The sequence below is a fragment of the Anopheles arabiensis genome, chromosome 2, assembly GCF_016920715.1.
Source record: "Anopheles arabiensis isolate DONGOLA chromosome 2, AaraD3, whole genome shotgun sequence".
Lineage (NCBI taxonomy): Eukaryota > Metazoa > Arthropoda > Insecta > Diptera > Culicidae > Anopheles > Anopheles arabiensis.
Genome location: NC_053517.1, coordinates 83,412,291 through 83,427,042, shown reverse-complemented (window position 1 = coordinate 83,427,042; position 14,752 = coordinate 83,412,291). Strand labels below are relative to the sequence as shown.

At 48.2% G+C, this 14,752-nt stretch overlaps 3 protein-coding genes across 20 annotated transcripts in view; 1 reads left to right on the top strand and 2 right to left on the bottom strand.

Moving 5' to 3' along the window:
* LOC120896515 (tyrosine-protein kinase receptor torso) overlaps positions 1-14,752 on the bottom strand; it is a 36,335-nt gene that overhangs the window by 4,693 nt on the left and 16,890 nt on the right. For all 14 annotated transcript variants that reach the window (XM_040300720.1, XM_040300744.1, XM_040300772.1 and 11 more), the window contains 2 exons: positions 168-402; positions 11-90 (listed from right to left, as the gene is read on the bottom strand). In XM_040300720.1, coding sequence (XP_040156654.1) covers positions 11-90; positions 168-402 — 315 coding nt within the window. The remainder of the gene's footprint in view (positions 1-10; positions 91-167; positions 403-14,752) is intronic.
* LOC120896598 (heat shock protein DDB_G0288861) lies at positions 700-10,235 on the top strand. Of its 5 annotated transcripts, none has more exons than XM_040300840.1 (4): positions 700-1,341; positions 1,602-1,814; positions 8,627-8,882; positions 8,973-10,235. In XM_040300840.1, exons 2-4 carry the CDS (start codon positions 1,609-1,611, stop codon positions 9,537-9,539), a joined length of 1,029 nt encoding a protein of 342 aa, XP_040156774.1. In that variant the 5' UTR covers positions 700-1,341; positions 1,602-1,608; the 3' UTR covers positions 9,540-10,235. The 5 variants fall into 5 exon arrangements, with proteins under 5 accessions (XP_040156774.1, XP_040156763.1, XP_040156796.1 ...); XM_040300829.1 differs by having other exon boundaries at positions 734-1,341; positions 8,970-10,235; XM_040300862.1 differs by lacking the exons at positions 700-1,341; positions 1,602-1,814 and adding an exon at positions 4,572-5,093 and having other exon boundaries at positions 8,970-10,235.
* LOC120896592 (heparan-alpha-glucosaminide N-acetyltransferase) lies at positions 10,222-12,774 on the bottom strand. Its single transcript, XM_040300815.1, has 6 exons — positions 12,355-12,774; positions 12,166-12,293; positions 11,949-12,073; positions 11,422-11,867; positions 11,057-11,346; positions 10,222-10,978 (listed from the first exon to the last, which is right to left on the bottom strand). The coding sequence occupies exons 1-6, from the start codon at positions 12,493-12,495 to the stop codon at positions 10,327-10,329; spliced, it is 1,782 nt and encodes a 593-aa protein (XP_040156749.1). The 5' UTR covers positions 12,496-12,774; the 3' UTR covers positions 10,222-10,326.

Sequence of the window (14,752 nt, the reverse complement as noted above, 5' to 3'; positions counted from 1 at the left end):
CGTGTCTTACCTGCTGCACGTCGATCGGTTTGAGCAGAAAATCGGGCGAATAGCTGGCATGGCAGACGATCTCGTAGTGGCAGGTACGGTCTACAAATCGAAGGAGGGAAACCCATGAAAAGCGAAATTCGGGTGACGGCATCGGGAGTGGGCCCAGCTATACCTACCTTTCGCTGGCGTCCAGGAGATGACGGCATCGACCAGCCGGCTGTCCCGCGCGTTCGTCTCGAACCGCTCGACCATGATGTCGGTAACGATGCCGGGCATGTAGTCGTGCGGCAGCGTCCGGTACTGGTGCTTCTCGACGTAGTAGTACTCGTACTCGGACGTCAGCAAGGTGGCCGTCACGTTGTACCGCCTGTTCGGCGCAAGGTTCTCGATCTTCACCAGCGATGCATTGCTCTGCCAGGAAAGGAGGGGGAAAAGAGGAACAATTAAAAAAACAAAACACACACACACACGCACACAAATTCCTTTAAAAATACAGCTTCCAAGTGCGATCGTGAATCAATCGATCAGAAATTCCAATTCCGAGTCGAAGTAAATGGAACCGAACACGTGGGGCACATTCTTCGCGCAGCGCGCCGTTGTCAGGGGTAACGTAATGTAAACGCTTCGCAACGCGGCACCACCGCAACAACGCGGGTGTGTTGGTGCGTTCGTGGTGGCAAACGCTTCACCGCCAGCCAACCCTTGGTTGCTTGGTGGTGTGCGTGCTGGCAGCGACGGCGCTGCGCTTCAGTGTTTTGTTTGACGTTCCAGCGAAGGGGTGCTTCGCGAGAAATCACCACAAAGCAACACACAAAACAACGAGCCGCGCGTGTGTGTGCCTGTGTGCGTGCGTTGACAGAAAGAAACAGCCCGTGAATTGAGAAAAGAAATCGCGGTGCTGGCGAATGGAAGCTGCGCTTCCCGTTGCGTCCCGTGATTCACTGTGAGTTGGCGACCGTGGCACGCGCGATGTTACACAGTCGGGCACGCCAGCGTTTGGGACAAATTTAGCTGTTCGGCTGAAGGCTGTCTCCGTGAACCTCCGTCGAACTGTATACCGCGGAACGGGTATCGAATGAGTCTTGTCTTGTGTGCAAAGGAAAGTGTGTCAGTTGCTCGGGTGCGGTATAGTGCAGCAGCAGGTTCACGGTTCCGGTTTGATAGTTGCCAAAGTGTGTGCCTTTGATAACAGGTTAGCTTCGTGTTGGAACGTTTCCAGTCTGCAAGTGTGACTACAGTGTTGTGGCATTCGAAGCGACCACATTCTTCCCCGAACGAGATGTGACGGAATCTGCCGTCTCGCTAGCCTTCGAGAACGACGACTCCCCAAACCTTCCCCTTTCAGAAAAGGTAATTAAGCTGGGCGTGTTAAATATACTGCGTGTTTCACGTTAAAAACGCTAAAACGTCACCGCCGTTTTGCCACATCATAATTGGCAAATCTACCGGAGCGTAGCATGGCGGCGCCCGTTCCCGTTCCAAGGTTCATCATGCAGCATCATACAGGGCCTTCCTGTGTGTTACCATAGCAACGCGCTCGAAGGGATGATGCAAAGCTCCTCACCCTCCACGTACTAAAATCTTGTATCCTTTCCTTCCCCTAACAACAGCACTGCAATGTCGTCGTCCGGTGCGACCAAGAGCAAGCCGAAGAAGACCAGCAATCTGCGCATACTGTGGATACCGGGGCGCAAAAAGCACAACCGCAAGGGTTCGTACAGCACGACGAAGAATGGGCTGCCGCAGACGTACGGGATGCAGCCGCGCAAGAACGAATCGTGGACGCTTGGCGGCACGATGAATCATAGCAAAATTATAAATGCGTAAGTTTTTTTTCTTCTGTTTTTGCTGTATGAGGTAAGGTTCTCCAAAATTGCGAAAAAAACAAACCAACCAAAATCATGGTTTTGATAAAGCAAAATTCCAAACCACCATCGTGATGCTGCAGAGAGGAGAGGATAACTATTCGGTTGCCTTTCGCCGGTTTTTTGTTGTTGTTTTGTTTGTTCGTCTGTTGCCAAAAGCTCTCGTGCAGATTGGTACATTATCATAACCTGTACCGCAGTGCCCGAGCAACATGAGGTTGGATTCGTTCAAGGGGGGAGAGAGACGTGGTAGCCTCGGATGGGTGGAAGTAGGAGAAACAGTATTGCAATCATTTTGCATGAGCTGGTAATTTAAATCGGTTTCAGTGTTCCGGGAAAGCATGAGATTATTAACGCCATCTGCATCGCTCGATTGGTATTGATAGTGACGAAAGGCTGGCTTGTTAGTCAATCAATGTGTGATGTTTGATCTTTTTTTTTTACTTTTAAATTCAACAGACCACGCGTGGTTCTATTGCAACGGGATTGAAATACAAGAACAAAGTAAATAACGGCTTAAACATGGAGAAAACAAATTGAGGAGTAGTAGGACACACGAGATGAATGATAAAAATGATTTATGCTGCAGTAATATTTTGGGCGATTTTGAAATTTGAAAGATATGAAATTATGAACTATTTTTAACATGACGCACTGTCATGAGATATAGTTTCTCATAATATCTTCTTCTATTTGGCGTAATGTACTACGCGGACATGCCGGCCTATACAGGCTTTCGAGACTTAATTTATTACCAAGTAGCCGGATAGTCAATCCTTGCTACGGGGGGACGGTCCATTTTGGGCTTGAACCCATGGCAGGCATGTTATTGAGTCGTTCGAGTTGACGGGACCGCCGTGGTAATATAAAGAGCTTAAACATTTTAAGAACATAATGTTTTATACAGTCCACTTTCGAGTTACGTGGTTATTGCGCTCCGAAGACTTTTACGTAAGCCATAGATCGCGTTCTACTACCAAAATAACTCCGAAATTGGGGACAATTTTGATTCCAGCTGATGGCTTTAGATTACTGCCACAATTATTGTTAAGCGGTATCCAAAAATGTGCACACGCAAATTAAGGTACTAAAAACAGTGAAGGTACTATGAAAAACATAAATAGCAAGGTGATTCCCGACGTTGTGTAACCTAGAGGAACTTTGGAAGGATCTCATTCACTCCCGTTAATGTTTAAGTTGCACTTCATGGGTTGTCCGGGAGACTTTAATCTTATTGCGATAAAAAAAATGCGATCCTCTGTATTTACATATCAATACTAAATCGACTTTTTTGAAGATAAGAAACGCCGTTTAATTGGTATTGTTGAAAACCCCAGATTTAACTCCACGTGTAGGAGACGTATGGGTATCTTCAAACCAACAGATTAAACGCCACTACAGACACAGATTACACCATGTCAAGTATCTTATGCCTGAAGACATGACATGTTAAACTTATTTTAGACTACACATGTACACGTCTACACTGTCACACGACTATATGTACACAGTTACATTTTTAATGAAAATTTCACTGCGAAAGATGGTTTCATTGGAGGTACCGAAAGCTGCAGTGACATCTTGTATTTTCCAACTACTTTTTTATTACATTATTGATTAGCGAACTGATTAAACAAGGTTTGAGATACATCATTACTGGAACAGATCAATAAGTTCTAAACCGAAAATCTAAACTGACTCTCAGTCCACAAATCGTAAATATTTTATGTTGAACTTAGAACCTCTTAGATGTTTATTTTACGTGCATATTCTAGATGCGCGGATGTCTCCAAATCAGCATACTCGTTGCCGTATCTTGAGAGCAGAGTCTGTACTTTCCCACATTATAATTTAATCAAATGCTTACGAGTAACCAAGCAGAATGTAAGACTGGAAAAGGGTATTTCACAGAGCACTTGTTACCTTTTCGAGATACGTTTCTCGGAACAGGGATGATCTCGTAAGCCAATTCCCCTTGCCCAACCTTAATCAAATAAGAGGATAACCAACGGCAAATCCCATAAAAATAGTTGGTGAGTTTTTGGGAGACGTGTTTATTCCCAGCCATTTCAACACACGGATTCCTCCAGCACGCTCGGCACGCGCGCGCGCTCGCCGAAATCTGGAGCCTCTTCTCTTCACATCAAGGTACCCGCAGGGGTAGAGGCAGAGAACATTTGTTTATGATTTGTTTATATGGCAAACTTCCCCGGGCCAGCCAGCCAGCCATCTTTCCCTTTACGTTCAAGCGCAAAACGAGACATTCGAACGGAATGTCCCCAGGTCCACAGCTGCTGCCATGACTCTACATATGGCACGCGATAAGGCATAACAAAGAGAGAGAAAGAGACCAACACAGAACAAGTACAGCAAAAAAGTATGCTTTACCCTCAACGAGCGACACACGATTGACATCACGGAACGACAGGTTCGACGGGAGGAGAGTCCGATTCCAATTTCCACATGCTCACCCGTGACATGATATCACATTCCGGTGCAGCACACGAAAACAGGCATCGCTTTTATGCTCCATTTTCCCCCCCCTCTACATTGCACTTGACTCTCCGCCCGCATTTCGCATTTGGAACAGCAAGGGGGAGGTGTGCGAGCTACCGCTACAGTGTGTTGGTGTGTCGTGCACCACGCGCTCGCCGCCCTCGCCCCTTGTCACACAGGGGCGGAGGCCCTTCTTGTCACACCGTTCCGCTGGAGACAACACATCAACCTATCAAACACACCTTGCAGTGTGTGTCTCCTCATGCAGTGTGCGGGTGGCAGCCAGTGTCGTCTAACAGTGGCCCGCCACCACCACCACCACCCCATTGGATTCTATGTGCTCGTGTGTGTCGTTCCTTGCGTTTGCGATTTACGCGCGATTTATCGCCAGTCTCGTTCGAGTTACCGCGCGAGTTGATCGATGGCGTCCGCGAGTCGTGTGCTGCTGCCGCCGTTGCTGCCGTTACGCTAATTTTTGTCGGCACTTGGGGCCAAAGGTGACCCCCCCGTTGCACTAGGCAGCGGCAGTTCGTTCGCCAGAGTAACAGTGTGGCGCGCGTTTTGGGGGAAGATCTCGGGAACGCCGCTCGGATGGTGGATTGTGTGTTGAAGGTGGCCAGGAGGACGTTTCAATTTCGATGATAGTGTTTTTGTTTTGTTGTTTTCCACCATGATGATGATGATCAAACAGCAGAAAGCCCGAAAGCAGGAACCGATACAGCGGGTGCGGGTCGTGTTACGGTATGTGATGTGTGTAGACGGTGCTCCTATGCAGCACCACCATCATCGCTGTGTTGTACGCATTATCAATTTACAATCGATTTACAAGTGTATCCACGGGTCTGTTGCACCTATCAATCCAGTTTGGAATGTTCATTTTTTCTGTTTTTTTTTTCGGAATAGGGAGCGACGGGAATAAAGGCACTTAAAAAACAATTTACTGCTGCTGCGGGCAGGGTGGTGTGATGGATTTGAAATACAAACAACACCCGTTGCTGTTGCTGTAGCTCTCTTGGCGGGGTTGTGCTATGATAACAGCACACTTACGAGCACAATTACATACCGCAGCCTCGGTATGATAAAAACGAGAGCAGAAACATGATGCCAGTGTTAATTACAATTCGCTTTCTGTGGTAACACTGCCCCAAACGGGGTTGAGGTACGGGGGACGAGGGTTAAATGGCAGGGGGTTACGTGTGCCTGTCACATCCATATCGATCACGATATGAAGGTGGCACAGAACAGACACACTCTGTTATGATGCTCCCGTGCCTCCAAAACTAGCGACAGGAACAGTCCCCCTTTACTTGTTTTTAGCGATGAAGAGGAAAGTGCTAACGATACTTAAACAGTGCGCGAGAACGGGTTTTGTTTACATTGTACGTGCCGGCACAGGGGGGAAAAAGAACTGAAATGATACACAATGTGATGTACCGAAATTAAAACAAGCGAGAACATTGGGTTAAATTGTAGCATGAAGAGCAAAATGATCGTGGCGTAACTCAAATACAAAGTCGTTTCGTGAGGTGGAATAGGACGAAATGTATGCAAAACACTTGGTCCTATGAAATACATATCTTCTGTCGTCCGTTTCGATTGAAAAATACGGCAAATTTACGGAACTTGTTAGATAGGCACAGGCGTATGATACTTCTAGTAGAGTGTTTCGGATTTTCGCCGCTAGATGGTAGATAGTGAAGATTACGAGTATACTAGCATGTGCGGTTCTTGTACCTAAAAGTGATGTTTCGTCTGGAGTGAAGAATTAACTCTGACATCTACCGACATCTTCTCCAAAATTCCGGACGAAGTCAGGCGAGTCTGGGTGACGGTACGTTTCTTGTACCTAATAGAGATGTTTCGTCTGGAGCGAAGAATTAACTCCGACATCTTCCGACATCTTCTACAAAATTCTGGACGAAGTCGGGCAAGTCTGGGCGACGGTACGTTTCTTGTACCTAATAGAGATGTTTCGTCTGGAGCGAAGAATTAACTCCGACATCTTCCGACATCTTCTACAAAATTCCGGAAGAAATCAGGCGAGTCCGAGTGACTTCGGTTGACACTGGACGACTCCAGATGACTCCAAACGAGTCCAGACGAATCCTGAAAGCTGTAATAAACTGAATCTAATGCAGAATTAAACCCGTATTCCGCAATTCCAAGCGAGACTGCTTGACGCCGGGATGACTCCGGACAGTGCTGAAGTGACTCTGGATGAATTCGGACCACTTCGGTTGGATTTGAATGGAATTTCGACAGCTCCAGAATAAATCCAACCAACTCCAAGAAGAATCCGAACGACTTGGAGCATTACCGGACGACTCCATCTAAAACCTGGATGAGTTCGAACAACTACGGACGACTTTAGACAACTCCGGACGACTCTGGACGATAGCCAAATGAGTTCAAACGACTACGGATGAGTCCGGAGGAGTCAGGTTGGGATTGCAAAACTAACTCAAAATTGAAAATGAAAATGGTCCGTAATAGTGTCACCTTGGCATTGGTTTTTATTGGAAACTTTACACATCCACTTTAATTCAAACTCGTTTGGATTGATACCGTGTCAACCGAGCTCGTTCAGACACGGTCGTTCTACCTAGTGCCAGATATAATCTGAAAATACAAGAGCCAATAGGTATTACCTAGGTGTCTAGGTAAATATAGGTGTCCCATTTTGAATGTACAGCATGAAAAAAGCAGCCTTCTTCATTTACACAACAGTATTTGCTTATATTGAGCACATGGTGGTGTAGTTCTCTGTTTCCCAGCCAAACATTACCGAATTGAAAGAATGAAATGCGTCTAAAATTTAAGTGGCAGAACTGATTATAGACTGATACCTTAATTGCAAAATAGACATTAAAACAATCATAGGAAAAGTGAATACTCTTCGTGTGGAGTTGCAAAATTCAACACACTCGCACAATCTTGCTCTAACGCAGAGTGGTTCTGCGTCCCCTGGGTGGATTTGTAGCGAAACGATGATTATTCAAACAGCAACAGCTAGCTCGTAAACCAGTTTTCATTTTTTGGGCAATGACGATGGCCCGTTACCCTCCAACACACACACACACTTGCCAGGACAGGGGGGTGTGATGAGCGTAAAGGGGTGTATGCAAAAAAGAAGAACCAAAATCACCCATTGTCGATGGGAGAAGCACCACATAAACTGCTGCGTTATGTCGACCCTTTGCTCAAATTGATACAGTGGCGGAATGGCCGACCGTGCATTTACCCTTGCGCGCGCGTACGTAGCCCAACACGGTGAGCTTTTCCAATGGATATATGAGCGCAAATTATGTTTTAGATTGTTTTTTTTTTTAATTGTTTTTCTATTAATTTTAATCCGGATTTGAAGTGCAGATGGGGTTGGGGTTGAAAGTGAAACAAAACAGAAACATAATTATATTAAATGTTATAATCCATCGAGGGAGGACCGTTGGCGAAATTGATTGCACCATGCGCGTTAGCCGCGAGAGATGCTGCCGCTTGCCGCGTACCTTGCTATGTGTTTGTCCACCGTACCCCCGAATTCCACCCCTTAATCCACATGATGGATGTCGATGGATGGGGACAAAACCTTGAAGTCGTGTCGTAGTGCTCTCGCTCGCTCTCTCTCGCTCTCTTCTTTGCGCCACCAACGTTGTTGGCCACTCCACAACTCCAGACAAAACAAAGGAGAAAAGAGCAAAGGAAACGGCTATGCGAAACATCCGATCCTCACCGGCTTTCACACACACACACACACACATGCCCGTGTGTTGCCATTTTTCGCAAAGGGCAGCAAAAAAGCAGGGCAACCAGGGCACGATGACATTAATGCTCGGATGTACGAAGAAGGCAGCAAAACGTACGCTTCCCCCGTTTCACACATCCGCTTACGGTTTCCGAGTAAGGGTGGCCGTGCGAGTATGTGTGTGTGGCCATGTCCCCTGTGATATAACCACTCCGAGGGCAGTGGTTTACCTTCGCGAGGATGAGCAGTGTTACAGTGGACGTGAACGGATTCAATCGTTCGCAATTGTTACATTGCTCGTGTGAAGCCTTTTTTTGGTTTGTTTGGAAGCCGTTAAAGATGGAACTTGTCATTGTACCTTGCTATCGGTTTGGGTCAAAATCTAGCACCGGATTGCCAAGGTCTGTGTGTGTGTGGCGGGGAAGCATCCAAATAGAAACAGACCGCGTGCGTGCGAGTTTTCGCGTGTCGTCCCGCTTCTTTACGCGCGACCCTACAGTTCCGACGATTGTTGTAGCAATTTCTTTTTCAGAGATCTGCACGAGAACAACCTGGACGTGGCGAGCATCGTGACGACGGCGGCCACTGGCAGCGCGATGGCCGCGATGGTCAAAGCCAACGAACCGCCGACCGTTGAAGGGCAGCAGCAGCTTGATCAGCAGCTATCGAACGAACCCTGCCCATCGACCAGTACCGGTAAGGGAGGGCAGCAGCAACCCGGCACGCCGCAGATAGTGGTGGGCACGATAGAGCTGAACAATTTAAATGGGGACGTTGCCAACCACAAGGTAAGGAGTGACTGCACTTCGCTCTTAAAATGGATTTTATTTTCTTAAACGAGTCCTAATGAACACCTTCTTTCCGCGTCCTTCCAGCAGGAAAAGGAGATCGGCACGAGCAACCAGTTCGAGACGCTCACCCTGATCGACGAGGACGACGAGGAGGAACAGGATCGGAACTGCTCGAACGCACACTCCTCCTCGTCGTTGCTTTCCTCCAACAACGACAATCGGTCGGCGGAGGAAAACAACCTGCACAACGCGTCAACGCTCGCGATCGGTGAGCAGCACCGCCGGCGCAGTCGTCGGCGTAGCAGTCAGAAGGATCGCCGTAGCGCCGAGGACATCGATTCGATCGATCAAGCCGACAGCGCGGTCGATGTGCGGCACGATGAGGAAGAACCGAACGTGTTCGATGATGAGGTGCAGGAAGAGGATCAGAAGCAGCATCAGCAGCAGAAGGCGGGCTCCAATCCCAATCCAAGTGCTGCCGCTGTTCGCCGGCGCAAGAACCAACGGCAACGATCGCGACAGCGAAGATCACCGGCCCTGGCGCACCGGGATCAGGTGGATGGGGGGGATGGCGAGGAACAGAAGGAACCGTACGAGAAGGCCGTCACCTGTCTGTACTGGTCGCTGGCGTGCTGGGATTGTAACATTTCTTAGGGCAGTTCGGGGCAGCTCTTGCCTTCTCAGGTTCTCCTCGAGCATCGGGAGACACTTTAGTTTTAGATAGGGTAGAGTGTAGGACAGCAGCAGCAATGTGTTCACATTGCACGGACAGCGTTTAAAGGTGACCCGAATGCTCAAAGCGTGCACCGGAAGGGTTGCAATCTTTAAAAAAAAACCGCTTCAGATAGTGATAGAGTGAGGAGGCGGAAAGCACAACTTAAGGCAGCTTTGGAAAAACGAGTTTCGCACCAATGTGTGGGAGAAGTCTGGGTAGTAGTCAGCCGCTCAGCATGAAGCAATATATAGAAATCTCAGTATTTTTGCCTTTTTTACACACCTAAGCACGTAAATGAGCGCAGATTTAAGTTATTTTTTGACAAAATGTACACCACAACAAGGAACGTATGTTTACGTTTTGGAGAAAAAAAAACTAAAAAAGATCCAATGACCGTAATTTATAACAAATTTTATACAAAATTCTACAACTTTTGAATCATTTACCGGTTGGTGTAAAGGAAAGCAAATTGTCAAATTACTAGGAAACGATGTAAATTATTCTGTGCATCCCATCCTCCCCACGGAAGAGTGTAAGTTTACACCGAAAATGCACTATTTATGAAGGCAGTCAATAAATGTAGTGATTAGATTTTTGTATAGAAACACAGCAACACAGCAATATTGGAACTGGAATGTGTGTGTATTGCGACACGTTTATTCACACGAAAACACTTTCAAAATAGAGAGAGAACAACAAAGTGCACGATCGCACGACGGTTGGAGCTTAAAGATTGTAGAATATCTTTCGCTTGTACAGGTAGAGCGCTATCAGATTCCACAGCACCGTGTTCCACAGTGCCTCGAGCGTCAGCACGAAGTGTGTGTTCATCGTGCCGATGCGCCAGTGCCACGGTAGCATCTTGTGAAAGACGGTGTGGCCCACGTACAGTACGATCGCATTCATCCCCGCATACACGAACGGTCGACCGTGCCAGGCGCGCTTCACATCGATCGCGTAGTAGCAGAGCAGCAGCAGCGCATGGGCGAGCGAAGCCGTCGCCAGCACGTACGACAGGGACCACAGGTTCTTGTTGATCGGGATCCACCCGTCGTTCTTGGTGAACCCGCACAGTGCGCCGGCCGCCAAACCGAGCACCAGCGACCAACAGGCGAAGCGTACCATCCGCTGACGGTGCTCGGTGTACGCGAGAATCGTGCAGCCACACTGCAGGCCGAGAAACACCTGCAGTATCGTGGGTAGGCAGCCGAACGGACCTTCCGGATCGAAGGGCATACCGTCGTACACGTACCGGGCCGTCGGGTGCTGGTAGAGATGCGCTATTCCGAGCAGGGCACGATCGATGTACCCCGTGATGCCGCCGGTACAGTTCGGAAACGCATTGTACAGATGCTTCCCACCCGGTCCGAAGTAAGCGCTACATGGGGGGAAGGGGGAAAGGGATCGAAAAGTGTGAGACAGAAGGTTGGGTATGCTTCCGCGGTGCATCGTTTACCTTGGGCAGCCGGGTGCGGGTACGAAAAACATCACCACCAGATAGAGCACCGTTAGCAGTCCGATGACCAGCCACTGCTTCTTTAGCCGCACAATGTCCTCGCTGGCACGGAGCAAGCGGTTTTGCGACTGCACCTGTACCTGCTGCTCGTGGCAGAGCAGGTGCACGGTCGAGACGACCAGGTACGCAATGCCAAACCGCTGCAGTACGCCAAAGATGCGCAAATTGGCCATGCTGGGACCGTTCATCGAGTTCAGACACAGGCCAATTATGAACAGCTTTACCGAGCGCTACAAACAAAGCAGAGGTTCGATTCAACACACCAAGCTTCCAGCGGGAGGAGTGGGCTTCAAGCAATCACTTACAACCGCTATGCTCGACAGAATCGTGCGCTTGGGCACGTTTCGGTTGAGCTGGCCGCGTAACGAGATCGGCACGCACACGCCCATGATGAAGAGAAACCAGGGAAAGACGAGATCGGCCACGTGCAGCCCGTTCCAGGTCGCGTGCTCGATCCACCAGTAGTGGCCGCCGCCACTGTTCACGAAGATCATCAGCATGATCGCGATGCCGCGGAACGTGTCCAAACTTTGCAGCCGCTTCTTGGGCGTAACCTGGCCGGAACCTGGCCCGCTTTGGGTTGGTTTGCGGTCGTTCTCTTCGTTCGAGCTGTGGGCGGTGTCATCACCGGCCGCTGTATCGGAGGCTGCCGGCTGCTGGAAGCCAGCCGCGCGGGAACGACGCAGGCCGTACCGTGCCAAGCGCACGAGTCCAAAGGCGGCACACGCGAGCAGTGCAATCGTAAGGAATGCTAAAACAAAGGGTAAAATGGCCGTTTAACCATCGCTTGCAGGAAGGGGAAAAAAGCTTGCTCAAACATCCGTCTCCTTACGAAGGTATATGCTGACCGGTTCCTTGGCCGTTTCCAGCGTACAGCCATTGCCGTCCGGTCGGAGACTCAAATCGTAAACGCCAAATTCACCCAATTGTGCGCTGTTAATTTGGCACAGGACGGTGCTGGCATGAGTGTGATAGATAGAGAGAGAGAGAGAGAGTGGCATCCGTTAAATAGCTCCTACAAATTGCCGGCCAATTTTCGTTCAACCTACTCATTGTCGAAGGAGTATTGGCCCACATCTCGGTCGAGCAGCCGCAGCCCGAGGCGGCGCGCCGCATCTATCTTCACCGTGGTGTGCCGTTTCGCGGCCGCAAATCGTTGCAGCTTGGTGTAGGGACACTGCAAAAACAGGGTCAGAGATTAGAGGCGCAAATGGGGCCAGAGCCAGACTCCACTTTACCTTATCGCACTCCTCGGAGAGTGTGTAGAGATAATAATCGTCGTTGGTGGCTGCGGAATGGGACACGTTCAGAAACGCTTCGTCCACCCCTAGTGACCACAGGTCCAGTCCGCGAAAGAAACGGTCCGTATATTCAATCATTATTGCTGGCACACTGGAAAACACTTTTGCACATCACACATCCAGACAGAGCACAGCGTTTTGCACTGCGGCCGCTTCCGAAGCGTCGGGAGAAACTGGTTGCGCGCTACGCCGAAGGTCAACGCAAATTGGTCAATGGAAACAGCATTTGCGATTAATACGCCCCGCCAAAAATTGTCCCCCCCTTAGTGATTGGAGGGGGTGAGTAACGAATACCCTGTTTTGGGGGGTGAAGAGAATGATTCGAACGAGCGTCTGTGTGTGTGTTTAGGTGCTTTCGGGCAACAGCTGACAACACAAAACAAACACAACGCGTCGAGAAACGTCAAACCTACTGTTCGGGGAACTGTCAAACGCTTTCGGGACGATGCGAGAGAGAGAGAGAGAAAGAGAGTGCGAGAGCGTGCGCGCGCAAAAAATGTTCAAAACATTGCCGTAAATACAAAAAAACACTCACTAAATGCAACTGCATTTTTCCACACAACGTAAGCCCTTTCACCTGGTTTTATTTTTCCCTTAAAAATACACCAGCGGAACCGATTTTGCTTCGCTTCAGCGGAAGACCATGTGCCGCTTTGTCACAAATACGCAGCAATCCAGTGGCACGTGTTTGCAGATTCCGCAGCGAAAAGTGCATTTTCCGGGAAGGTAACCGCAGTAAAGCAAAACATTGCTTGCACTGAAACATTCTTCGGGTGAGTTATTTCGCTAGTTTAGAATGCAAATACCATTCTGCACTAAATTGTGCACTGGTTTTTGGCACCCTGGTTTTACAGCTCGGTATGGTCGAGCCGAAATTCGTTTGTTTTGGGAATGTTTTGCAGCACTTTTGTTTCGTGATGATTTCTCCAATTCGCGAATGTTTGCGATAAGAAGAACACTTTTGACTTAATTGTTATAAGAATTGTGTACTAAATAAATTAGTGAGTTTGCTGTAAATTTACACAGCACGACGTGACCAGGACATGAAAAATCAAATGATCTTAATGCGTGCGATGACTTTATTACTGTTGAGAACTAGAAACGGAATGGAACCAGGTCCATTTGTAAACAGAACGGAACGCCACTCGGTTCATTTGAAGGAGGAACGAACAGGAACTGGTTGGTTATTTTAATGGTGGGACCTCGTAATCGGACCTACCCTATTCCGATTCCATGTTCCGAATCAATGCCGGAGCCGATTCCAATGCTGGAAACGATTCCGATTTCGGAGTCAATTTCGGAGCCGATTCCGGAGTCGATTACTGAGCCGATTCCGGAGTTGATTTCGAAGCCGATTCCGGTGTCTGCTCCGAAATCGATTCCGGGATCGGAATTGGCTGCGGAATCAGAATCGACCTGGGAATCTTAATTTGCTACGGTAACGGAATCAGGATTGACTCCAGAAATGGAATTAGCTCTGAAATGATAATCAGTTCTTGCATTGAAATAAGAAGTTTCAGAAGAGAAATCTGTTCGGGAATCTCAATGAGAATGACTCGTTTACAAGTAAATTTTGATTCTTTGCGGCTATCAATACTTAGCATCTTTAGGTCCAAGCGCCTATTCTTATGAAAATGCCAAAACCGACTGGGTTTCGAAGCCGATTCCGTTTCCGGATCCGATTCCGGAACCAATTCGGGAGCCAATTTCTGTGCTGGATTCCGGACCTATAATCGATTCCAGAAAACTTCGGAGCTAACTGATCGTTCCGGAGCGGAGCTATCCGGAACCGTTCAGATCGTTCTGATTAATGTCTTTGTTCGTTCCAATAGATTCGGTCTATTCGACCGTTACGATCGTTCCTTTTGCTCTGATCTGAAGCTATAGGTTCGCATTGCGTTCCGACTGTTCCGACCGTTCCGAACGAACCTATCAGGTTCAGAATTTTGAACTTAGTTCGGCTTATTTTGACTGAGGGACGAAACAAAGCTACTAGGTACGCTCCGGAATGTGCATCATGACTAGACCATATAGTACAGTGGTAATGAGGCCCGAAGAATGCCTGTTCTTGAGAGAGATATAGCCTACAGCTCAGTTCGATAGAAGTTTATTTATAATCAATTCATAAATAGTAAGAAAAACAGCAAGTATGTACATGTACGGAGCAGCCAGATTGAGAAATTCAGAAATTTCAAAGACACTTTTCTATCTTTAAGTTTGGTTAGTGTTGATGAGAGTCAACAGTAAACCAACCGCACCTTACCTGATTGGCGCGATGTTTAGTAGAACGAACTCTATCACACTCAGTATTGCAAAGATATTGTCGACACATTTC